Below are 25,908 nucleotides of genomic sequence, written 5' to 3'. Positions count from 1 at the left end.
GCTATAAAGGCCAATTCTGGAGTGACAGGCTCTTCCACAGGTGCTGCAGAGAAATTTGTTTGTTGGGGCTGTTGCACAGTTGGCTCTCCCCTTGCGCCTCTGTCTTTTTTCCTGCCAACTACTAAGTCTCTTCGACTCGCCACAATTTAGCCCTGTCTTTATGGCTGCCCGCCAGCTCTGGCGAATGCTGGCAACTGACTCCCACGACTTGTGATCAATGTCACACGATTTCATGTCGCGTTTGCAGACGTCTTTATAACGGAGACATGGACGGCCGGTGGGTCTGATACCAGTGGCGAGCTCGCTGTACAATGTGTCTTTGGGGATCCTGCCATCTTCCATGCGGCTCACATGGCCAAGCCATTTTCCAACTACACTTTAAAAATGGGGCATTTCATTGTCACAATATTTATTGGCTTATTCAGGGAACACTGGAGTTCCTCAAAAGGGCAAATTAAAATGTTTTACTTCATTTCGGGATTTTTTTGCCAGGGTCAGGGATGTCTCGGATCAAGTCTACAGGATTCTTAAGGGGGAGGGGGAGCAGCCAGAAGCTGTGGTACACATCGGTACCAATGACATAGCTAGGAAAAGGGATGAGGACCTGAAAAGCGAATATAGGGAGTTAGGTTGGAAGCTAAAAGGCAGGACGAGCAGAGTAGTAATCTCAGGATTGATACCGGTGCCACGTGCTAGTGAGGCTAGAAACAGAGAGCGAGTGCAGCTGAACACGTGGCTACAGAGCTGGTGTAGGAGGGAGGGCTTCAGTTATGTGGATCATTGGGATACCTTCTGGGGAAGGTGGGACCAGTACAAGAAGGACGGGTTGCATCTGAACTGGAGGGGCACCAATATCCTGGGCGGGAGGTTTGCTAGAGCTCTTCGGGAGGGTTTAAACTAGTTTGGCAGGGGGATGGGAACCGGAGCTGCAGAACAGTGGATGGGGTAGCTGTTGAACAGGCAGATACAGAGTGCAGAGAGTCTGCGAGGAAGGTTAGACAGTTGACAGGGCAAAGTTGCAGCCAGTATGATGGGTTGAAGTGTGTCCATTTTAACGCAAGAAGAGTCAGGAATAAGGGTGATGAACTTAAAGCATGGATCAGTACTTGGAGCTACGATGTTGTGGCCATTACGGAAACTTGGATATCACAGGGGCAGGAATGGATGTTGGATGTTCCGGGGTTTAGATGTTTCAAAAGGAATAGGGAGGGAGGTAAAAGAGGTGGGGGAGTGGCATTGCTAATCAGGGATAGTATCACAGCTGCAGAAAGGGAGGTCGTCGAGGAGGGTTTGTCTACTGAGTCATTATGGGTGGAAGTCAGAAACAGGAAAGGAGCAGTCACTTTATTGGGAGTTTTCTATAGACCCCCCAATAGCAACAGAGACACGGAGGAACAGATTGGGAGGCAGATTTTGGAAAGGTGCAGAAGTAACAGGGTTGTTGTCATGGGTAACTTCAACTTCCCGAATATTGATTGGAACCTCCTTAGTGCAAATAGTTTGGATGGAGCAGTTTTTGTCAGGTGTGTCCAGGAAGGTTTCCTGACTCAATATGTAGATAGGCCGACTAGAGGGGAGGCTATGTTGGATTTGATGCTTGACAACGAACCAGGCCAGGTGGCAGATCTCTCGGTGGGAGAACATTTCGGTGATAATGATCACAACTCCCTGACCTTTACTATAGTCATGGAGAGGGACAGCAGCAGATGGGATGGGAAAATATTTAATTGGGGGAGGGGGAATTACAATGCTATTAGGCAGGAACTGGGGAACTTAAATTGGGAACAGATGTTCTCAGGGAAATGCACGACAGAAATGTGGAGGTTGTTTAGGGAGCACTTGCTGCGACTGCTGGATAGGTTTGTCCCGATGAGGCAAGGAAGGGATGGTAGGGTGAAGGAACCTTGGATGACAAGAGATGTGGAACAGCTAGTCAAGAGGAAGAAGGAAGCTTACTTAAGGTTGAGGAAGCAAGGATCAGACAGGGCTCTAGAGGGTTACAAGGTAGCCAGGAAGGAACCGAAGAATGGACTTAGGAGAGCTAGAAGGGGACATGAAAAAGACTTGGCGGGTCGGATTAAGGAAAATCCCAAGGCGTTCTACACTTATGTGAGGAATAAGAGGATGGCCAGAGTGAGGGTAGGGCCGATCAGGGATAGTGGAGGGAACTTGTGCCTGGAGTCGGAGGAGGTAGGGGAGGTCCTAAATGAATACTTTGCTTCAGTATTCAGTAGTGAGAGGGACCTGGTCGTTTGTGAGGACAGCGTGAAACAGGCTGATATGCTCGAACAGGTTGATGTTAAGAGGGAGGATGTGCTGGAAATTTTGAAAGACATGAGGACAGATAAGTCCCCGGGGCTAGACGGGATATACCCAAGGATATTAAGGGAAACGAGGGAAGAGATTGCCGCGCCTTTGGCGATGATCTTTGCGTCCTCACTGTCCACTGGAGTAGTACCAGATGATTGGAGGGTGGCAAATGTTGTTCCCTTGTTCAAGAAAGGGAATAGGGATAACCCTGGGAATTATAGACCAGTCAGTCTTACGTCGGTAGTGGGCAAATTATTGGAGAGGATTCTGAGAGACAGGATTTATGATTATTTGGAAAAGCATGGTTTGATTAGAGACAGTCAGCATGGCTTTGTGAGGGGCAGGTCATGCCTCACAAGCCTTATTGAATTCTTTGAAGATGTGACAAAACACATTGATGAAGGAAGAGCAGTGGATGTGGTGTATATGGATTTTAGCAAGGCGTTTGATAAGGTTCCCCATGGTAGGCTCATTCAGAAAGTAAGGAGGCATGGGATACAGGGAAAGTTGGCTGTCTGGATACAGAATTGGCTGGCCCATAGAAGACAGAGGGTGGTAGTAGATGGAAAGTATTCAGCCTGGAGCTCGGTGACCAGTGGTGTTCCGCAGGGATCTGTTCTGGGACCTCTGCTCTTTGTGATTTTTATAAATGACTTGGATGAGGAAGTGGAAGGCTGGGTTAGCAAGTTTGCCGATGACACGAAGGTTGCTGGAGTTGTGGATAGTGTGGAAGGCTGTTGTAGGTTGCAACGGGACATTGACAAGATGCAGAGCTGGGCTGAGAAGTGGCAGATGGAGTTCAACCTGGAAAAGTGTGAAGTGATTCATTTTGGAAGGTCAAATTTGAATGCAGAATACAGGCTTAAAGACAGGATTCTTGGTAGTGTGGAGGAACAGAGGGATCTTGGGGTCCATGTCCATAGATCGCTCAAAGTTGCCACCCAAGTTGATAGGGTTGTTAAGAAGGCGTATGGTGTGTTGGCTTTCATTAACAGGGGTATTGAGTTTAAGAGCCGTGAGGTTATGCAGCTCTATAAGGCCCTGGTTCGACCACACTTGGAATATTGTGTTCAGTTCTGGTCGCCTCATTATAGGAAGGATGTGGAAGCTTTAGAGAGGGTGCAGAGGAGATTTACCAGGATGATGACTGGACTGGAGGGCATGTCTTACGAAGAAGGGTTAAGGGTGCTAGGGCTTTTCTCATTGGAACGAAGAAGGATGAGAGGTGACTTGATAGAAGGTACAAGATGATGAGAGGCATAGATAGAGTGGATAGCCAGAGACTTTTTCCCAGGGCGGAAAGGGCTATCACCAGGGGGCATAAGTTTAAGGTGATTGGAGGAAGATTTCGGGGCGATGTCAGAGGTAGGTTCTTTACACGGAGAGTGGTGGGTGCGTGGAATGCACTGCCAGCGGTGGTAGTAGAAGCAGATACATTAGGGACATTTAAGCAACTCTTGGATAGCTCCATGGATGATAGTAGAATGAAGGGCATGTAGGTAGTTTGATCTTAGAGTAGATTAAAGGTTCGGCACAACATCGTGGGCCGAAGGGCCTGTACTGTGCTGTAATGTTCTATGTTCAAATTTATTAATGTATCAGGTAAGTTGTGGTGATGATGAATGTTTGGTCATTTAATTTCCCAATGGTAATAAAGGGCATGTAAGCATATACAAAAATACAGTGATGACCTAAATATTTTCTCTGGTGCTCTTTTGCAGCCCCATTGTTGGTCAATGAAAGTATGTGCAGGATACGTTACAATGGAGACTTTTTCATTGGGTACATCGAACCATTGCCACCTGCAGAGAGCAACAGTTGAATTTACTGTATGTTATTGTAAAGTTCCACTGTAAGTGATGGACTTTTTGCTTTTGAGAGTACAGTAGCATTTCTGCACCACAATGAAAAACCTGTTTTTCCTGCAACCATTGCTGATACCAACATATTTTATTAGGAAAGCAATAAAAAAACATGGTTATATCACAATTTGAGGTTATAAGTAAAAATGAGTCATCTAATTTGCAATTCACTCCAGCAATACAAAAATACTACAGTGTGGGAGTTAAGGGAGTGTGATTGTAATTATGTCGGCTGAAAGCAATGTTATCTGATGTAGACTGAAATTGTGGTTGCATTGTCAAGGTGATGTCTTCATTATGTCTACACAGAAACAGCTATTAAAAACACAAGCTCTGCTCTGGTAGGTCTATGAAAAGCAAACTTAGCAAAACACTAATTTTGTAATAGGGCCCTGGAGGGAAGGTCATTATACATTGATAAACTTAATGAAGAACAATAAATCAAATCTTACAAATGTATGTTGGGACACAGTAAAATAACACACTGAGACACTGTTACAAATTCAAGGTTTCCACCCCAGAGAGAAACTAAAATAGATCATAGCAAAACCATTTAAGTTGCTGTCAAATATGTTTCCCAAATGTTGTAATTTTTAAAAACTGTTTGAAGTTTAATAGATTGGAACAGAGTGCAGTGTGTTGATATATCTTCAAATAAAAAGATTCTCTATCGGTTGACCAGGGGCCCGATTTCAACTCTGTCTGGGTATTTTTTTGGGGGGGAGGGATGGGGGGTTGGTGGAGATGGGTGGCTGAGGAGGCGAGAAGACTCACCTGCTGCAGCAGAAATCGGGCCCAGGCTATTTTGAACTCCAGGCCTGCTGCCAACCCACTTTGCACTGGGAACAGAACGGATGGGAAGTGGGTGGAATGCAGCTGCTGGGCTCTGGAGAAGTCAAGTTTCCTTGCCGAGCTCAGAGCAGCACGCCTGCTCCTTCTGGTCCCACAAAGGACTCTTTCCTGTTTGGGCCTCTGCACCTTTATGACAGATCCCAACTCTCGAGCCTAGTCAGAAAAGCATAGTGGTTTCCGCTGGGCAGGTTGGATTAAAATCGCAGCCCTGGTATCCAGCATTACTATAGGCCTTTGATTTAGTTCACTGCACTGCAAAAGCTGCATGTTGAACGTAGTTGAATATGGAATAAATTTGTCCACTGCTGATTATTTCATAAATATTCCCCATTGGTTCTAATTCAGATTGATAAAATTTAAAGTTGCCCATGGTGAGAGGCAAAAATGTTTGTTTACATGGGTATATTCCACCAGAGCAATGACCTCCATGTCTGCAAAACTCCATTTGAGCTCTACCACCAGAGGTCTGCCAACCTTATGATATCTGGTGGCGTGTTTTAAAAGTAAAAACCTTATTCAGTGGTCACCCACAGTGAGTGTGAGAGTGATACTGTGAGTGACATTTAAAAACAATATTTTATACTTTGTTGGTGGGAGAGACTGAATCCTGACAACCTAATTCGTGTGTATAATCTTGACAGTTTAGGCAGCAAGGGTGGGAGCTAACATAAGTGAAGGATAAAACCATGTTCCCTTCAATAAAAAGCCTTAGTTTTTCAGCATCCACAAATCTTAAGGTATCTGAAACTTGATAGGACATGAATTCTCATCTACCGTACTGATTCAAAATCCAAGTATCTCACAGTAGGTCTGTTAAAAACAATCCAAGTTATTTATGCCAGAAAATAGAAAATGAATGAAATAGAATAGTATTTCATTGAACTAACATAAAAGTCAAGTATTGAAAAGAACTTACCTTGTAATTTCCTGCGGTGAAACCGGGGTGATCCAAGGAAACTGTTTTTGATCGAATTCAGCCGCGTCCTCCAAGGCATCCCTCCAATACTGGGGCTGGATGGCGGTGTTGGATTCGGAGTACTCGCCGGACTCTCCTTGGGAGTATGTACTGGTGTACCCTTTGGGGTGGGGAGGGGACTTCCCCTTGGGGAAGGGTGAGGGGTCACCTGTATTATGGGGATAGATTTGGTGCTTGGATCAGTACCAGGGATCAATCTGACAAGAGAAAGGGGGGTAATCTGGACTGAAGGGACAAACAATTGGGTTGGTGATGTGACTGTAGGTTGGTGACTCTGAACATTTTGAACACAAGGTTTCTGTGGAGAAGGTGCTTCTGATGTTACACCAGGAAGAGGGTTAGATTTAGTGGTTTGCAAAGGTTTATCTCCAAGCTTACTTTTAGCAGGAAGCGTCTGTGTCTTTGGATTGGGTTGAAACCCAATCTTTGGTTGAAGCACATTACTGGGCTTTGCTGTGTTTCTATTACTATGAGGAACTACGGAAGCATGTGTTTTGGGAAAGAGGATTAGCTCAGGACTCTGGGGAGGAACAAAAAACTTTCTGATAGGCTACGCGACAGACGTCATGCACGGACAGTCAAAGGAGAAAAAACAGACGAGACAAAGCATGGAACACAGACACAAATCAGGAAGATGGGAGTGCAGAAAACAAAAATACGTGCTGTTAGGCGGTAGGCAACATGTCATAACAAAAAAAGTGAGCATAAAATACTAAATATCAAATGCACAGGCATTCAAAATCATAAGATATATGCCAGCAAATTAATAGGAAGAGAAGCAGCACATTGTAATTAATGCGTTTGATGAACCAAAAGGCAAACACATAGCCAAAGTGTCAATAACTGTAACTCATAGTTAAAGGGCTCAACCAATTCTTGCAGTTGTTACTTTTAGAGGTAAAATTATCAAGACACAAAAAGCATTAATTAATGAAATGCATGACAATTGGAAGTCTAATGTGGGGGATTTGGTCAATGTCACTTACCCTTGGACTGCTTAGAGGACTGGTGGAGAGGCCAGAAGATGCTCCACTTATTGACCTGGATCTGCACAGAAGAAAGTACACCAGAATCAACTCAGTATTTTAATGGCTTATTTTTTTAAAGAGGCAATGTTCAGAATTCATCACCCTCTTAAATAAGATACACTTGATCCTATGTCTCCTCTCCTCTAGATTGCCATTCATCTCAATGTCGTACTGTTTTTAAGAGACAGAACAAGGCATTTAACAAATTAGAATTCCCTCCGACTTGCTCTCCTTCACTCCTGAAACAGCTGTTTCTTGTTCAAGTTGAGTTCCCCAGGCCCTCTAGACCCTAGCCCAATTATCCTAGACAATCAATCTTGGGAGGCTACTTAACTGCGTGACTGCGTGTAGGTGTGTGAGGGAAGGGGAGGTGGGTGTTCCAAAACTGAAACCCACCACGTCTTCACTTGATGTCCACACATGCAGACCTTCCCAGCAGAAACAGTAATCAGCAGGGAAGACCCTAGCTGATTTCCCCATCTCTAGTCAGTGGTATTAAGCTTAATCATAGCACCCATACCAATTCCCCAACTCAGATCAGCTTACTGAACAGTGACTGATAATCAAATGTTGGACCTTTGTGTTCTGTATCACTCAAGCAGTGCACTTACCCAATGAACCATCTGGGGAGCTTGTCACATTAGCTTAAATTATCTTCTCTACACATTATTCTTGTACCATCATGTGCTTCACATTCTACAAATATTTAAGGCAAATGACATATTGTGTAATGTGAGAGCACTATGAAGTTCTAGCACATTTAGAAAAAAAGATTAAAATATATCAAAGTCTCACTTCTCAACTATACATATTAAAACTGTCAAGCAACAATTCTATTTTGTACACTGCAAAACAGCACCTCCTAGTATAAATACCAAATTTTAAAAAAACTCCACTCTATTGTAAAATTAACATACAAATTTGCTCAATATTGCTTCTGAATAATTTAATCAGTGTAAAATAAAGATTAATTACAACCAGCACCATCCCACGAGGAGGAAGAAAGAACATTAGGAAACTTATACATGCAGATATACCAAGCATTTTAACACCTGTCATTATCTGAGGGAACACCTTTAAATAAACCACCAGAATGCCATGCATAGACTTTAGGGGAGGAAAACAGCATAGATCAGGGCATCAAAACAATCGATAATTACTTCTCAACATTGTGCATTAGAAATGCTCAGGCTTTCAAAAAATAAAAATAAACTAAATTGGGGAAGAAAAAAGGTGGGGAAGGTGAAAGCTACCCAAGCCAGAGGTTAATCAAGGCCGTAGACATGTGTGCAACAGAAGAAACTCTTGCCATTCAGATACGGGACGGAAACCTCCAGGGAGTGGGGACAGAGGAAGAAGAGAAGATATCTTAGCTATTCCAACAACCATGTGCACTTAAGGGCATCTAATGCAGCTACCCACAGTGAGGGAGAAATCATGTGAAACACTTTTACTACCTTTCTTCTTTGTTGATTCTGGGATTGGCATCTGTGATATCCAAGCTTTTACTGAACATACTTTTACTACAGTAGGGACAGTAAAACAAAACAAAAAAAAACATAATTACATTGGTAAAGAATTTAAACAGGGGCTATTTTAAAACTTGATATATATAAATATATAGTTCAAAAAAGAAAGCTTTTTTTTAAAAAACTGAGAGCTATAGAAGCAAATATCTTGAGCATATCAGTATACGTCCTCAGCCCATTCAGGTTAATGAGACAATTGTAACTGTTGGCAGCTGCGCCCACTATATCAGGTATAAAATAAAAATAAGGTTAACACTGAGTTAAGATTAAGATTGTAAACAGATTAAAATATGTATATTTTGCAAATAAAAAATTAGGATTTGAAAGTGCAGCATGAACATCCAACTCTATTGTGATTCAAAATTGTGTGTCCTCCCCTGATTCTTTGCCATGTAATGGTCAGTCTGATCATATTCAGGCATACTCAAGCCCAAAACTCCCTGTGCTGTATAACCAGTATTTGGATTTGTCACATGCTCATACACAGCGTCTCAGTGTATAAGCCTATAGGTGGGTGCAAGGGCAGCACTAGGTCTGTGTTCTGTAATTCATCTCAGAAACTCTTCATTCTTGGTGGAGTTCACAGAATAGTCACCACATCATTAATGATATAAACATAAAGAAAGCCTAGGTTCATTCCCTCTGTTATTTTGTGAGATAGCATTTCATGATTTGATACCACAATACAACGCTGTACCTCTGGCCGTGTTGTGCCATTTCAATGGCTCGTCGAGCTGGAACTGGAGAGCCTCCATCAGTCACGCTCAGTACCTCCATCGATTTCCTTTCAGGTCGCCGCTTGCCATGTCGATTTAACATAGGTGAGTCTACTCTTTTTCTAGGTGGATCTTTCAACATCCGTAACAATTAAAAATAGCCCGTTAAAAACATCATAATTATACTTATTTTGTGCATGTCAGACTACCTTTCTAAACATTCACAACAGCAAAGTTTTTTGGACTGACTAATATTTTGAACAGTGAATAGCATTGATGCATTAAACTTTTTCCACCCATGGCCCAGATTTTGCTGTAATAATGACAGCAAGACCATCAGCACTCTCTGTTATTTAAGGTTAAATTTGATAGCAACTTCCGGCATCCGTACATGCGTAGTTAAACACAGAAATCCAAACAACCTTCAACTGCAAGTTGTTTTCTATGGAACTGATTTGATTTCTAGAAAATGTTGGTGTTTCCACGTAGAATTCACCAATGGATTGATTACAGTTTCTGTGTGGAGAATCTAAAAAATCTAGGGATATGTATTTTAATGTCCTCAACCTTTACTGAAAGCATCAACTCTATGGGCATTAAAAGCCTTCTGAAGCCTCATGAAACAGGTAACTATGAGCTTATAGTTGGTTGGCATCCTTCCATTTACAAAAGATGATGGACAATCAAACAATCCATCTAGGTGGGATGTCTTCTCTTGGTGCACCTTTGCTGATGGCTGTGAAGGCCAATCCTTTAGAGGCAGGTTTTGCCACAAGTGCTGCATGTGAATCTACCATGTGATGCTGTGAGTTTTTTTTTTGATGTTGGCGCCTGTTGCCAAGCTGCTATAGCAACTGACCATCATGGCAGTGCACACCAGGATGTGTTGCCATTTCCTTCTTTCGCCAGGTATTGATTCCCAGGTGTGATAGTCGACATTTAGGGCCTTCATGTCATGCTTTCAAGCATCTTTGAAGCGGAGTTTTGGACATCCCACTGGTTATCTGGCCCCGGCTACCTCACCATCCAGAAGGTCCTTGGATATGCGACCATCTTCCATCCTGCAAATGTGTCCGATCCACTGAATCCATCTCTGTTTGATTAGTGCCTAAAACACTTGGGAGCTCTGCACTTGAAAGGACTGCCACATTTGTGATTTTGTCCTGCCAGGATAATACCCATAATAAGCTCATAAGCTGCAGACAACGACGATGAAAATTATTAAGCTTCTTTTCCTGGTAGCTGTAAGTCACCCATGTTTCACAGCCATACAACAAGGTGCAGAGAACACAGGCCTTATAAACCATCAGCTTGGTCCTAAGGGTCAGCTTGGTGTTATCCCATGCATGTTTCGCGAGTCAGCCAAAGGTGGTAGCTGCTTTCCCTATGCATGTATCAAGCTCTGCATCAAGGGACAGATTGTCCATCACCATGGACCCAAGGTAGCAGAATCTGCTTACCACTTCCAGTGGGGTGTTATTTTGGAGTGATCAGGGCAGGGATGAGACTATACAGTGAGCGTTATCAAGCTTTTCAACTGTGAGGGCATCACAGCCAAGTCCAATCCTGTCCTCACTTCAACGACCACACATACAAACACACACAGATTTCAGGAAAGTCTACTAGATGGTAATCAGTAGGAAACCCGCATGAATTTTACTCTCCCTATCTAAAGGAAAAGAAGGTAAATTCTCATTGTTTTACCATGCTTAAAAATGAGATTAAGCTTTTCAGCATAAACCTGGGATTGAACAGGAGAGCTCCTAGGTCTATATGGATCAGCACCACTCTTCTATCCAAGCATTGAAGCAGGAGTAACAGATATTTAATTCCTGGATCTCAAATGCTATACTTTAGCAATGAATGGGAATTGTCTGTATACTTTGGAACTCAAAAGCTGGGATCATTGCATGGTTTGTATAAAGGGAAGTATCAATAATTTAATGCAGCACTCCAGCTGATTATATTTGTAAAACTCAGAGATACCGGACGTGCTCACCTATATCATTTTGAGGGGGCAAGTCTTCATCTTCATGGCTTGGATACCGCTCTTTCCGATCAAGAAGAAGAAAATAGATCATTTTTTCTTGGTTTTCTCTGCAAATCAGGAAAGAGTCAGATCAGTGTGCTTCAGTCATTTGATATCATAACTGCATATTATAATACAGTATACCTGTATACAATTCTACTAATATTACAGGAACATAGGAGCAGGAGTAGGCCATTCAGCCCATCGAGCCTACTCCGCCATTCAATATGATCATGGCTGAAGATCCATTTCAATGCCTTTTTCCCACACTATCCCTTTATGTCATTGGTATTTAGAAATCTGTCAATCTCTACTTTAAACATACTCAGTGACTGAGCTTCCACAGCCCTCTGGGGTAGAGAATTCCAAAGGTTCACAACCCTCTGAGTAAAGAAATTTTTCCTCATTTCGGTCCTAAGTGGCTTCCTCCTTATTTTGAAATTGTGTCCCCTGGTTCTAGATTCCCCAACCAGGGGAAACATCTCACCTGCATCTACCCTGTCTATCCCTTTAAGTATATTGTTGGTTTCAATGAGATCACCTCTCATTCTTCGAAACTCTAGAGAATACAAGCCCAATTTCCCCAATCTTTCTTCATAGAACAGTCCCGCCATCCTGGGAACAAGTCTGGTGAACCTTCGCTACACTCCCTCGATGGCAATAATATCCTTCCTACGGTAAGGGGACCAAAACTGCACACAGTACTCCAGGTGCAGTCCAACCAAGGTTCTATACAATTGAAGCAAGACCGCCACTCCTGCACTCGAATCCTCTTGCAATAAAGGCTAACATACCATTAGCTTCCCTAACTGCTTGCTGCACCTGCATGTTAGCTTTCAATTACTTATTGATGAGGGCACCCAGGTCCCTTTGTACATCTACACTTGCTAATCTCTTACCATTTAAGAAATACTCTGCACATCTATTCCTCCTACCAAAGTGGATAACCTCACATTTTTCCACATTATATTCAATCTTCCATTTACTTAGCCTGTTCAAATCCCCTTGAAGGCCACTGACAAAGTGGGTGTGTTTCCCACCTTACCAGCGAATTGACCAAGATGCCCACCTCTGAGCTTCTAATAATGACCAGGGGTTAAAATTCCATGAGCCAGTTTTCTGAGGCAGTGAGCATGTTTCAAACTCATCTTGCTACCCACCCGCCCAGAGTTAAAATCAGGGCCCCAGTCTTCCCAGTATAAATCCAAAACATGTTCTCATATTTGAGTTGCTTAAAGCCATGAAAATGCAAGTTATACAACATATTATAATGTATGGTCCCTTTTCAAATTAGCACCTAAATTAGCACATAACTACCATATATGGCATCATTGCACATATCCAAAGGTGGAGGAGTGAAATCACTGAAATGGACCAAGCCATTAGGTTTGATTTTAACTTCTGAGCTGGCATGTGACAAAGTAAGCAGCCAGTCCATCTGGGAACAGTAGCAACGTGGCTTGGCCAGTTTTAATTCATTCATGGGATGTGGGCGTCACTGGCTTTGCCAGCATTTATTGCCCATCCCTAACTGCCCTTGAGAAGGTGGTGATGAGCTGCTTTCTTGAACTGCTGCAGTCCATGTGAGGTAGGTACACCCACAGTGTTGTTAGGAAGGGAGTTCCAGGATTTTGACCCAGCGACAGTGAAGGAACGGCGATATAGTTCCAAGTCAGGATGGTGCGTGACTTGGAGGGGAACTTGCAGGTGGTGATGTTCCTATGCATCTGCTGCCCTTGTCCTTCAAGGTGGTAGAGGTCGTGGGTTTGGAAGGTGCTGTCTAAGAAGCCTTGGTGCGTTGCTGCAGTGCATCTTGTAGCTGGTACATACTGCTGCCACTGTGCGTCGGTGGTGGAGGGACTGAATGTTTGTGCATGGTGTGCCAATCAAGTGGGCTGCTTTGTTCTGGATGGTGTCGAGCTGCTTGAGTGTTGTTGGAGCTGCATCCATCCAGGTAAGTGGAGAGTATTCCATCACACTCCTGACTTGTGCCTTGTAGATGGTGGACAGGCTTTGGGGAGTCAGGAGGTGAGTTACTCGCCATAGGATCCCTAGTCTCTGATCTGCTCTTGTAGCCATGGTATTTATATGGCTACTCTAGTTCAGTTTCTGGTCAATGGTAACCCCCAGGATGTTGATAATGGGGGATTCAGCGATGGTAATGCCATTGAATGTCAAGGGGCGATGGTTAGATTCTCTCTTGTTGGAGATGGTCATTGCCTGGCACTTGTGTGGCGCAAATGTTACTTGCCACTTTTCTGCCCAAGCCTGGATATTGTCCAGGTCTCCGCATTTCTACACGGACTGCTTCAGTATTTGAGGAGTCGCGAATGGTGCTGAACATTGTGCAATCATCAGCAAACATCCCCACTTCTGACCTTATGATTGAAGGAAGGTCATTGATGAAGCAGCTGAAGTTGGTTGGGCCCAGGACACTACCCTGAGGAACTCCTGCAACTATGTCCTGGAGCTCAGATGTTTGACCTCCAATAACCACAGCCATCTTCCTTTGCGCTAGCTATGACTCCAACCAGCAGAGAGTTTTCCCTCGATTCCCATTGACTCCAGGTTTGCTAGGGCTCCTTGATGCCATACGCGGTCAAATGCTGCCTTGATGTCAAGGGCAGTCACTCTCACCTCACCTCTTGAGTTCAGCTCTTTTGTCCATGTTTGAACCAAGGCTGTAATGAGGTCAGGAGCTGAGTGGTCCTGGCGGAACCCAAACTGAGCATCACTGAGCAGGTTATTGCTAAGCAAGTGCCGCTTGATGGCACTGTTGATGACACCTTCCATCACTTTACTGATGATTGACAGTAGGTTGATGGGGCAGTAATTGGCCGGGTTGGACTTGTCCTGCTTTTTGTGTACAGGACATACCTGGGCAATTTTCAACATTGCTGGGTAGATGCCAGTGTTGTAGCTATACTGGAACAGCTTGGCTAGGGGCGTGCAAGTTCTGGAGCACACGTCTTCAGTACTATTGCCGAAATATTGTCAGGACCCATAGCTTTTGCAGTATTCAGTGCCTTCAGTCGTTTCTTGATATCACGTGGAGTAAATCGAATTGGCTGAAGTCTGGCATCTGTGATGCTGGGGACTTCAGGAGGAGGCCGAAATGGATCATCAACTCGGCGCTTCTGGCTGAAGATTGTTGCAAATGCTTCTGCCTTATCTTTTGCAATGATGTACTGGGCTTCCCCATCATTGAGGATGGGGATGTTTGTGGAGCCACCTCCTCCAGTTAGTTGTTTAATTGTCCACAACCATTCACAATTGGATGTGGCAGGACTGCACAGCTTAGATCTGATCCATTGGTTATGGGATCGCATAGCTCTGTCTATTGCATGCTGCTTATGCAGTTTGGCATGCAAGTAGTCCTGGGTAGTAGCTTCACCAGGTTAACACCTCATTTTGAGGTATGCCTGGTGCTGCTCCTGGCATGCACACCTGCACTCTTCATTGAACCAGGGTTGGTCTCCTGGCTGGATGGTAATGGTAGAGTGGGGGATATGCCGGGCCATGAGGTTACAGATTGTGGTTGAGTACAATTCTGCTGTTGCTGATGGCACACAGCGCCTCATGGATGCCCAGTTTTGCATTGCTAGATCTGTTCGAAATCTATCCCATTTAGCACGGTGATAGTGCCACACAACACGATGGACGGTATCCTCAATATGAAGACGGGACTTCGTCTCCACAAGGACTGTGGTCACCCCTACCAAGACTGTCATAGACAGAAGCATCTGCAGCAGGCAGATTGGTGAGGACAAGGTCAAGTATGTTTTTCCCTCGTGTTGGTTCCCCCACCACCTGCCGCAGACCCAGTATAGCAGCATTGTCCTTTAATACTCGGCCAGCTCGGTCAGTAGTGGTGCTACCAAGCCACTCTTGGTGATGGACATTGAAGTCCCCCACCCAGAGTACATTTTGTGCCCTTGCCACCCTCAGTGCTTCCTCCAAGTGGTGTTCAACATGGAGGAGTACTGATTCATCAGCTGAGGGAGGGCGGTAGGTGGTAATCAGTAGGAGGTTACCTTGCCCATGTTTGACCTGATTCCATGAGACTTCATGGGGTCCAGAGTCGATGTTGAGAACTCCCAGGGCAACTCCCTCCCTACTGTAGACCACTGTCCCGCCACCTCTGGTGGGTCTGTCCTGCTGGTGGGACAGGACATAGTGATTGCAGTGTCTGGGACATTGTCTGTCAGGTATGATTCCGTAAGTATGACTATGTCAGGCTGTTGCTTGACTAGTCTGTCGGACAGCTCTCCCAACTTTGGCACAAGCCGCCAGATGTTAATAAGGAGGACTTTGCAGGGTCAACAGGGCTGGGTTTGCCGTTGTCGTTTCCGGTGCCTAGGTCGATGCCGGGTGGTCCGTCCAGTTTCATTCCTTCTATTGACTTCGTAGCGGTTAGATACAACTGAGTGGCTTGCTAGGCCATTTCAGAGGGCATGTAAGAGTTAACCACATTGCTGTGGGTCTGGAGCCACATGTAGGTCAGACCAGGTAAGGACAGCAGATTTCCTTCCCTAAAGGACATTAGTGAACCAGATGGGTTTTTACAACAATCGACAATGGTTTCATGGCCATCATTAGACTAGCTTTTAATTCCAGATTTATTAATTGAATTCAAATTCCACCTTCTGCTGTGGTGGGATTTGAACCCATGTCCCCAGAGCAATACCCCGGGTCTCTGGGTTACTAGTCCAGTGACAATACCACTGCGCCACCGCCTACCCTTATTAACATGCCAATCCTTGTGGCCACCAGAGAAGCACTCACGCTCCCACTTGTTCACAAGGAATCTGAAAGAAATTTTGGAAAACGTACTTTGCTGGATCTCTATTTGGCAGGTATTGCCTGGCAGGGAGGTCACCACTGCTCCTGTGCTCAGGCCTCAGGTTAAAATAGCAGTCAGGCCCCAATTATGTCATCGGAACCTGATCTGCATCTCTGAAGTGGTCCCTGCCAAATTTGGGAAAGCAATGGGTAAGTCTCCTGCTCTATTTTAACTGCCCCCTCCCACAGCTTATTTCCACTAGGTGGGGTATTTAAAACTGACAGCAAAATTTCTGAATCTCATTGCGGAGACTGGGACATAAAGACCCTGTCAGATCTTGTAACTGAAATGTTTGGTGAATTTCTTGGTTAATTGGCTACCCACTGGGCATTAAGGAGTCCAGCAAGTTGACTCTGGTGTTGCTGAAGGCTGCATTTGACTCACACACTGGGAACCGGCACAACTAGCACAGTGCTGAATCAATATAAAAGCAACATCAGTGTTGAAGATGAGGGAGGGAGATTATAACATGGTTTCTGTAAGCCATTTGGATAGCTCTTGTATTTCTGTTATGCTGTAAGGCATTTTTAATATCTTTTGCATTTCTAAGTAAAATGTATCCAGTTGTGGTGTGGACCAGCGTGTGGAGCTCACTGGGTGGTAAGAACATGGAGCGCGGAGGACATCGGGATGAAGGGAGAAGAATTCTGACCGACGACACCATCGCTGGGACTCATATTGGACTTTTTAAAAATAAATAGAGTTTTAACTGAACAAAGACACACATACACACACAGACATATCAGGACATGTCATTAAAATGGTGGCCCAGACTATTACAACATCAGACACTCTGTCTCCAACAACTCTCGTAGAAAATGGCCTCTCAGAATATGTGTGAATGGTTTCCTTCCTGCCTTATCAAGCTGCAAATATCACATCCATTGCTGGCATGCACCTAAGACCTCCCCTGCTGAAAGCAGGATATGAGCATATGCAGGCGGTCTTGCATAGCCATGATGGGATTGATAAGTACTGAAACCCAATCAGATGACCCAATCTGAGACCTTATATGTCGAGGGACCAGAGTCAGAAAGGGATGTAAAGCCACAGCCCACAAGGACTTTGTTGCTGCAGCCAGGGAAGTGTGACTTGGTCAGTCACAGGAAGTCGTGCGGAAGAATTCATTCAGCGAACTGACCATCCCGGAAACGAGCTACTATACATGGGTCTCACTAAGCAACTGGTGTTGTAAGTATATACAACTGCTTGGAGGGTTGTTAAAGATTTTCCACATAAAGTGGAAATTGTATCCAGAGTTTGCTTCATGTCATTAATACATCGTATGGGGTATGGACCTTCGAGGGAAGTGAGACCCCCTGTTTAAGTGTTTAGTTTTAGTTTAGAGATACAGCACTGAAACAGGCCCTTCGGCCCACCGAGTCTGTGCCGACCATCAACCACCCATTTATACTAATCCTACACTAATCCCATATTCCTATCACATCCCCACCTGTCCCTATATATTTCCCTACCACCTACCTATACTAGAGGCAATTTATAATGGCCAATTAAACCCACCAACCTGCAAGTCTTTGGCTTGTGGGAGGAAACAGGTGCACCCGGAGGTAACCCATGCAGACACAGGGAGAACTTGCAAACTCCGCACAGGCAGTACCCAGAATCGAACCCGGGTCCCTGAAGCTGTGAGGCTGCGGTGCTAACCACTGCGCCACTGTGTCTTACATTTCCCTCCTGTTTATGTTTGGTTTTGTGGTGCTCAAAATTGGAATATTATTGCTTTGTAGGGTCATCATAATAGCTTTCAAAGAATGACCTGAGGAGGCAAATCAGCCATTTAGACCATGTGACCCTCCAATAGAGCTATTTTGACCCATTCCTATGCCTTTTTAAATGTTTCTTTTTCAAATATTTAATCACAACTTTTAAAAGCTACTATGGATTCTGCTTCTACCACTGTAAAGCTATCTTCATGTTAACATCCGAGGTAAATGAGCTCAAACAGTTTAAACCAATAATCTGGTCCACTCTTCCATCACCCCAATACCTACGACTCCTTCCCACAATAACATCCCTTGCAAGCGAAGGAGATGTCATACCTGCCCTTTCACCTCCTCCCTTCCATTGTTCAGGGCGCCAAAGAATCCTTTGATTTACTTGTACTTCTTTCATCTTACTATACTGTATTCCCTGCTCACAATGCAATGTCCTCTTCACTAAGGACAGCAAAAACAGATTGAGTGTTTACTTTGCTGAACACTTCCATTCAGTCTGCAAGCATGACACTGAGCTTCTGGTCCCTTGCAACGTTACTTCTCCATCCACTCCCACTTTGATCTCTGTCTGTCTTTGCTCTCCTACACTGTTCTAAAGAAGCTCATGCAAGCTCGAGCAACAACACCTCGTCTTTCGATTAGCTTTACAGCCTTCCAGCCTCAACATTGAGTTCAAGAACTTCAGACCATTACCATTGCTCTCTTTTCTCAGACAGCAGGTGCTATTAATGGTGCTGCTTTTGCAATTTACAGCTCCTCTAGATCCATTTTTTGTTTCTTTATTATCCCGTTACCACTCTCTTTTTCTTGCACCATCATCTTTTATGTCATTAATTGCTCCTGCCCTTCACCCTATCACAGACCTTCCCCTTTTGTTCTTACCTTCATCCCCACTTCTCCCAACCCCATCCCCTGCTTTTCCCTGGTCCTGTACTTGCTTATAAACTGTTAAAAATCTTTAAATTCTTCTAATGTTGATGAATGATCAGCAACCTGGAATATTAACTATTGTTTCTCTCTCCACAGATGCTCCCTGGCCTGCTGAGCATTTTTTTGCTTCTATGTGTGAAACATTACTCTGATTTTCTCCAAACCTCTTTATTCAACTGAACTGTAGCATTCAATTATGCTCTGAGAAAGCTATTTGGCACTCTGTACACATATTCCACCAATGATCAAGATGAGTGCTGATGAATACACTTGGTGATCGTGCACCCATTGCTAAAATCACTTTATTATTCTTTCTTCAAATTGCCTTACTTAGCATGAAAATAAAAATTTCATGTTAAGTGATAAAACAGAAATGGATTTATTTAAAATGCAGTGCCCCCCACACACACTGTGAAATTTTAAACAGTGAAATAATGCGCCATTAAACAGGGACAACAGAGAGCACTGTAGGTCCCTATTCTGGCTGGTAATTGTCCCACGCTTGAGGTGATAAATGTGGGATGTCTTGAGCACTACTTGTTGGGTTCTTCACTTTCCAGAATAGACCTAGATCATATTGAATTCAGTTGGCATAAAATGAAAACCTTCACATATTTAATGAAGAATATTAGAAGCATATTTCTATACTTCACCAGTCAGCTTCCCCTAAAGAGCAGAACACTTTTATTTTTATGTGTGCTTCTCTGTTCATAAGGCTGAGAATGTCCAAGATAGCAACTGAAACCCAAGTCTAGAAATTCATGTTTCTGTACTCCAAGGCATAGTGCACTGACATTCTGTGCCACCAATTTCAGTGCTGTATCTCTAAACTAAACTAAACTAAACTAATGCATCCTCAACAAAAATAGTTACTTGTTAATTTATTAGGCTGAAGTTATTCTCGAAGTTTGTCTTGTCTGTGTTCCCTTATAAATACCCCTTTAATTTAGCACTATCGTCTTGTTAGGTTTATTAAACTAGGAGCTCCCAAAACGTTCACAAGGAACAGGTTGCACTGGATTTAGGGGCTTTTCGCAAATAGATCAAGCGCTTTGATTCCCTTCGGAGCATAACAACAGACAAGTTACACATCTAAATCTTCTTCCATTCAACAGCTGCCTGTACAAGTCTGTAACTGGTACAGTTCTGGCTGAATAAACAAATGAATGTTGTAATATTTGGAAGAATCACGCAATTAATGACAGACAATGGCTATAATTGTTACAAATGGAAACTTAGCACATTATATGAATATCATTAACAAAACTTACTCTTCTGAAACCAAATCTTGCATGAGCTTGTTCTTATCTCTAAAACAACCTAATGAGTGCATGCTGTCCAGGACGTCTGGATCTATGTCCTCCAGTGATGGAAGCGAGCGGATCTGCACCTTTCTTGGAACAGGCTGCTCTGGTTCGGGTTCATTCTTACCCCCGCTGCAAGAACATAAAAACCCAAAATTCCAGCTCCATAAAATAAACTGCATTTTTTAAAGCAATGATTGAATAATTGAAGCATTTTCTTCACTTTGATGCTTTCTTATCATTGATTTCTTTGAGGTAAAACAATGTGCTCACTGAGATGGTAAAGGTCCCTACTGGGAATTAAATTTTTATTTGCCAGATAAAACTCTCTTTTGTTCTATCCAACAATGTATCTTAATTGCAGTAAAACAGCACCAGTTTGACCTCTGAATGAGGTCAAATAATTGTGCTGTGGTGTGCACAGCAGAAATACCAAAACCAATTTCAATTAGGCCATTATAACCACAGAGGAGAATTCAACCAGTCTGTCTATGGTCAAATTAAACCCAGAGGTGAACAGAATGTTCTGACTCACTGAGTTAGTTCTGAACAAAATTATCTTTCCTTAATTTTCCTGACTGAACGTGGCTGAGAGACTTTAGTTTATATAAAATGATATTTTTGTTTGATTTGAAAGGAAAATATTCTCCAGTTAAAAATAAGTGATATAGGTTGATATTCAACTTAAAATTTCACAATAATGAAATAAACTAAATGTAGTAAGCCATCCATCGCGTATTCAGAAGTGAGAGGAATGGTGAAGTTGAATAATTAGTCTTTACCATTATATAGGACGGTGCTAGATACCACTTGTGCTGGGGTAACTAATGGCAACAAACGGTCGCCCACAAGCAGATACAAATCTCTTACTGAGTATTTCACAGAACAGCATCAAAATCGTTTATAATGTGGTTCACCCATACTCATGATTTAGAATTGCTGAAATGTGATTTGTGTTGTATCAGTAGCTGTCCCAAATGGAATATGCATTCCCAGCAATGATTTCCCAAGTGCTGAGATTCCAATGTTAGCTTGGAATAGCAGGGGCAAGATAAAGACAGAAGAATTGGCTCAAGCCACCTTGCACCACTTTCATAAATGTCATAATGGCCAGTTACACACGCACAGGCATCGATAACAGCACAAGCAGGTTAGCTCTTGGCCATCTTCTCAATCAGTAAGCAGCCGATTGTATAGGTAGAGGAAACTAAAGATGAGTGAAATAATACTTACACACTTGAAAAAGAAAATACAGAAAAAAATCAGTCACTTCACAGAATATTAAGCCACAACAACCACACGTCACATTTTGACAAAAATATTTTGTTTGCTTTTTTCTCCCTCTTCTCCTGAAGGAATCTAACTCATGCTTGGGTAAAGGAGCCAGCCACCCTCTGATCCCTCACCATTCCGCATCAGCCTAGGTAATGAGTGTCAGCAAACTATTCAACTGTAATGGACACTATATCGAAGCCCAGCCCAGTCCTCACTTGCCCACAAGTATATTTTCCAGCAGGACTGACTGAAAGCAAAAAATCTAACGGAGTTTTCTTCTGGGGGCTTAAAAGCACTGAGGTCAATTATAGCACCCAATGTGCTGCCCCCACTGAGATTGGCCAATGAAGCACAGATTAGGAATATATACTGGGGTCCTGCTAGCCTGTTATGGCTCAATTCAACATTAGGCTTTGATCTTTAATTTACTAAATCATGAGGAAAGCTGTGTTTTCTTAGTTTAATAATTTTTAGAGCAAAATTGTTATGCATCAAAAATGTTCACGAATAAATGAAAATCAAAAAGAATGGAAACCCATGTTTTAAGTTCAAAGTCTGCCAAGCTATATTATTCCATTAGGATTCAATATGCTAGCTGTGTCACACATGATTTGTGAGAGATTGGGAAAGTCAAGCAGCTTGAATTTGCCAGAAGGGGAGAAGAGAGATAGGAGCAAATAAAGATGCTAATAAATATAGCCAAACTAATAGTTGTACTTACATATACCAAGAATGTTTTTGGATCTGGTCTAGCTGTTAAGGAAAATAAATTGAGTAATATATTACTTAATGACAAGCTGTATGAAGAATCATATTACATATAAATATTTTAATAGAAAATTTTATCACAACATTGTATTATGTTTTTATATCAAACTATTCTTCAATAACAAGGAGTCTGACCTCTACAGTTTCATTAGGTTTTTGGCAGACGTGAAAGGCATGACAGGATACTTATTATAAATTCATTTAATAGACAGCATTCTCTGTTGTTGGACTTGTTCTATATTTTTTGTATGTTTAGTACAGCTCGTACACTTGTTCCATGGCTAGAGGCACCACAAATGTTCTTCCTTCACTTCAAATAAGAACGACACTCAACCCTTTCAATAATGTAATTGCTGTATTTGCATATTTATACAGGAATGTTTTAGATATAAACAGCTCCGACATGAATTTAAAAAAATATTTAAATCTCCCTGTCAACAAAAATCAACACAAAAATGGCTAGTTTATTTAAATAGGCATTGTAGACTATGCTTTTTTTGGACAGGACAAATCATTGGAACAAGCAGTTTATACTAACCGGTAACATCAAAGGTATTAATGCCTGAATATAGAAGGATCAGTGTACATTTTTCAGTTTTGACATCACTTATACTGTTTGCTTGTTGTGACACAGTATAAATACAGGGTAAACAATTAAATAACCACAAACACATTTACTGGGTCTCACTTTGGCTGAACTATAGTTTCAAGAGGAACACAACTCCAAACAGCCAACCAAACATAAGGTTGTGTTCTTCACAGTTAAGAATCAACAGTTGACACCTTTTTATAGAAAGACTTTACTTATAACCAGCAGCTGCTTACGTTGCCTCTTAATTTTGTCAGCCCACACTGTTATGTCCAGCACAAATCGAGTTCACATAATCTTTTACACTGGTTTAAAAAACATGGTGCTGGATGTCAGCCTTGTTCACAAAGTTGGCCGTGGCCCTAATTGAATTAATGAGCATGGGGAGGTTTCCACCAATGGCTCCTATTGGTGGCCCTTTGAGGAGGCTTTACACATTAACTTTTATTTTAGGCACAAGAGCATTAGATAAAAACTGTGAAAAGTTTTTTTTAATAAGTATTCATGACATAACTGACCTCTGTACACTAATGAAACTAGTAAAAGGTTCTGTACATCTTTTTCCAGTCATTTTCAGTTATTTAAAATCAGGTTGCACACAGATAGTGGACTATTTTTTATGATAAATCGATTTTCAGCTCTATTAATAAAAATAGGTGATCACTTTAAAATACATCAAGCAATATTCTTTAAAACAAGGGAAAACATTATTACATTCTAAAACGCCGCCTGATTGTGCTGGTTCATGAAAGATTTTACAAACATGTTTATGCAAATGAGGTTGAGAGGAAACTTGAACCATAATTTCACTTCAGAAAGCCTGTGCAATTTTGAGCACAATTTCCATCCAGATTGCCAATTGCACCCAAAGCCAAAACTCAACCCCATTGTGTCTGTGTTTCCTCGACAGAATCATGTATGTTAATTAGGTATTAGCACAAATCAGCCAAGGTATCAGCAATGAAGAATTGTAATCAACTAAGTGGAAACCAAAACCAGCCTTTTTAAACCATCATGCCAGACTTTACTGGAATTATTCCAAGCTGTCTCAGTAACCAATCACAGAACAGTTCAAATAAGACTCTGGCTTCAATTTTCCACCCTGTCAGCGTCCAATTTTGAGTGGCAGTGGAGTGGGCAGAAGCAGGAAACGTGCCATGGTGTGGTTCTACCAGCTCCCTAGCATCCTCCACTAGTTATGGAATTTTCCAACAAAACCTGCAATGGATGTTGAATACACCAGCCCACATCTGGGTGGATTTATTCAGATGCCGGGAACACATCATTGATGACTTTCCCACAATCAACCCCTTAGCAACTTGGGGTTACAGAATTGCCACTGTGCTACTAGCATCCTGTGCTACAAAATCAGCAAATGAAGTTTGAAAAATGATTGGACTGTATGAATGGACCGTCATATTTAGTGCAATGCAGACAGGTAAATTAAGAAAAAAACTAAATGTATTGACCTGCCTTATCCACCACCACCACCCCTCCCCCTCCACCTCCCCCCAGGCAAAATCACCTTTGGCAGCAGTAATACTACTAGGAACCATCAAAGAAATTCAAATGAGGCTGGTCAAAAAAATCTAACCCTCAGTGCCTTGCAGTTGAGGACATAATCCCTCTAAACCTGTTTTTTCCAATCAGAACATATGAAAGGTTCAAAATTCCCAATGGTGATTCAATTACAGTCATAGCTACATTACTAAATTTAACTGGCAGAGAGAGTCAGGACAGTTTTTTAAAATATGGGGCAATGAACGAATTTGTGAAGGAATCTATGCTAAGCTTTATTGATGTAGGAATAAAGGGGCAAAATTATAGCATTTTTGAAAGCCAAGGAATAATGAAATTAACATGAAACAATCAAACAGTCAAACCCACAAGAGCAGAACCATCTGAGAAAATTACTTCAATTTTGTAATTTTAGTACTTTTGTAAACACAGGGGAGATTGCAGGTACATATTTAGCATTAAAAATAAATTTAAATTCATTAGAGCACAATTATTAGGTGATACTGAGTGATAAGCCTCTTCACAATTGTCAGCACCATGCAATATTTGTTTTCCAGGTCATTTCCAGACAAATGATAATATATGAAAAATAGAAGAGAAGGTAACATTACTTCTCCAATAATCTTAACGATACTCTGGATACCAAGTCTTTCAAAGAAATGTTGGAACCATGAGTTTATTATTAATGAACAAGAAACTGTGCATTAACTGATGATTAAAGCACATTCATGCAGAAAGTGAATGCAGTGCCTCAGTGCCCAATGACAAAGCATGTTAACTGACAATTAATATACATTTTGCTCATAGACCTCACCTTTTGTTTATTTAGGAAGTTAACATTATTGATTAATGAATGATATGCCATCTCTCATGTTGTTCAAAAATGGTGCTCCATTACTTTTTATAAACATTTGTTTCCCTTTTATCAGTCCTCCTCTATATTCCACTTACCAGTTCATGGTGAATAGGCATTCAACTTGCTTCCTAACTTCTGTCAACAATCTATGACGTAGCCACAACAAGACACAGTCTTGTCAACCATGGCTCAGTTGGTTGCACTTTCAGCTCTGAGACAGAAGGCTCTGGGTTCAAGTCCCACTCCAGAACCTGGGCACCAAAATCAATGCTGGCACTCCAGTGCAATACTGAGGGAGTGCTGCTCTGATGGAGATGCTGTCTTTCAGATGAGGTGAGGTTTAAACTGAGGCCCCATTTGCCCTCTCAGGTGGATATAAAAGATCCCATGGTTGTATTTTGAAGAGGAGCAGGAGCGTTTTCCCTGTGCCCTGTCCAATATTTATCCTCAATCCACATCACAAAATCAGATTATCTGGTCATTATCAAATTGCTATTTGTAGGAGCTTGCCATACACAAATTTGCTGCTGCATTTCCTACATTACAACAGTGACTACACGACAAAAGTACTTCACTGGCTGTAAAGTGCTTTGAGACATCTGGTGGTCATGAAAGGCACTATATGGGCTGGATATAGTGCTGGAGGTAGGGCTCCCAGCGCCAGGCCGTAAAAATGGAGGGAAACCCCGCCTCTGCCTTTTCATGTCCTCCCCACAGCAGTCCTCCAGTCTTTTTGATTCAAAGTTTTAGGAGGCGGGATCCCGAACCCTTTAAAGACTCTAAAGGG

The 25,908-nt window shown here is 42.4% G+C and overlaps 1 protein-coding gene across 4 annotated transcripts in view; it reads right to left on the bottom strand.

Annotated features, from left to right (window-relative positions):
* The window catches only part of LOC137377319 (serine/threonine-protein kinase BRSK2), a 636,447-nt gene that overhangs the window by 98,295 nt on the left and 512,244 nt on the right, over positions 1–25,908 (bottom strand). For 3 of the 4 annotated variants that reach the window (XM_068046888.1, XM_068046887.1, XM_068046889.1), the window contains exons 8-14: positions 22,112–22,143; positions 20,083–20,247; positions 11,273–11,370; positions 9,255–9,405; positions 8,486–8,551; positions 6,987–7,047; positions 5,941–6,550 (exon numbers count right to left, since the gene is read on the bottom strand). In XM_068046888.1, the coding sequence (XP_067902989.1) occupies positions 5,941–6,550; positions 6,987–7,047; positions 8,486–8,551; positions 9,255–9,405; positions 11,273–11,370; positions 20,083–20,247; positions 22,112–22,143 (1,183 nt within the window). The remainder of the gene's footprint in view (positions 1–5,940; positions 6,551–6,986; positions 7,048–8,485; positions 8,552–9,254; positions 9,406–11,272; positions 11,371–20,082; positions 20,248–22,111; positions 22,144–25,908) is intronic. The other variant, XM_068046890.1, reaches the window with a different exon arrangement.

Source organism: Heterodontus francisci, chromosome 14 (assembly GCF_036365525.1).
Source record: "Heterodontus francisci isolate sHetFra1 chromosome 14, sHetFra1.hap1, whole genome shotgun sequence".
Taxonomy (NCBI): domain Eukaryota; kingdom Metazoa; phylum Chordata; class Chondrichthyes; order Heterodontiformes; family Heterodontidae; genus Heterodontus; species Heterodontus francisci.
The sequence above is the reverse complement of the archived record's forward strand: the minus strand, read 5'-3'. Positions and strand labels throughout refer to the sequence as shown.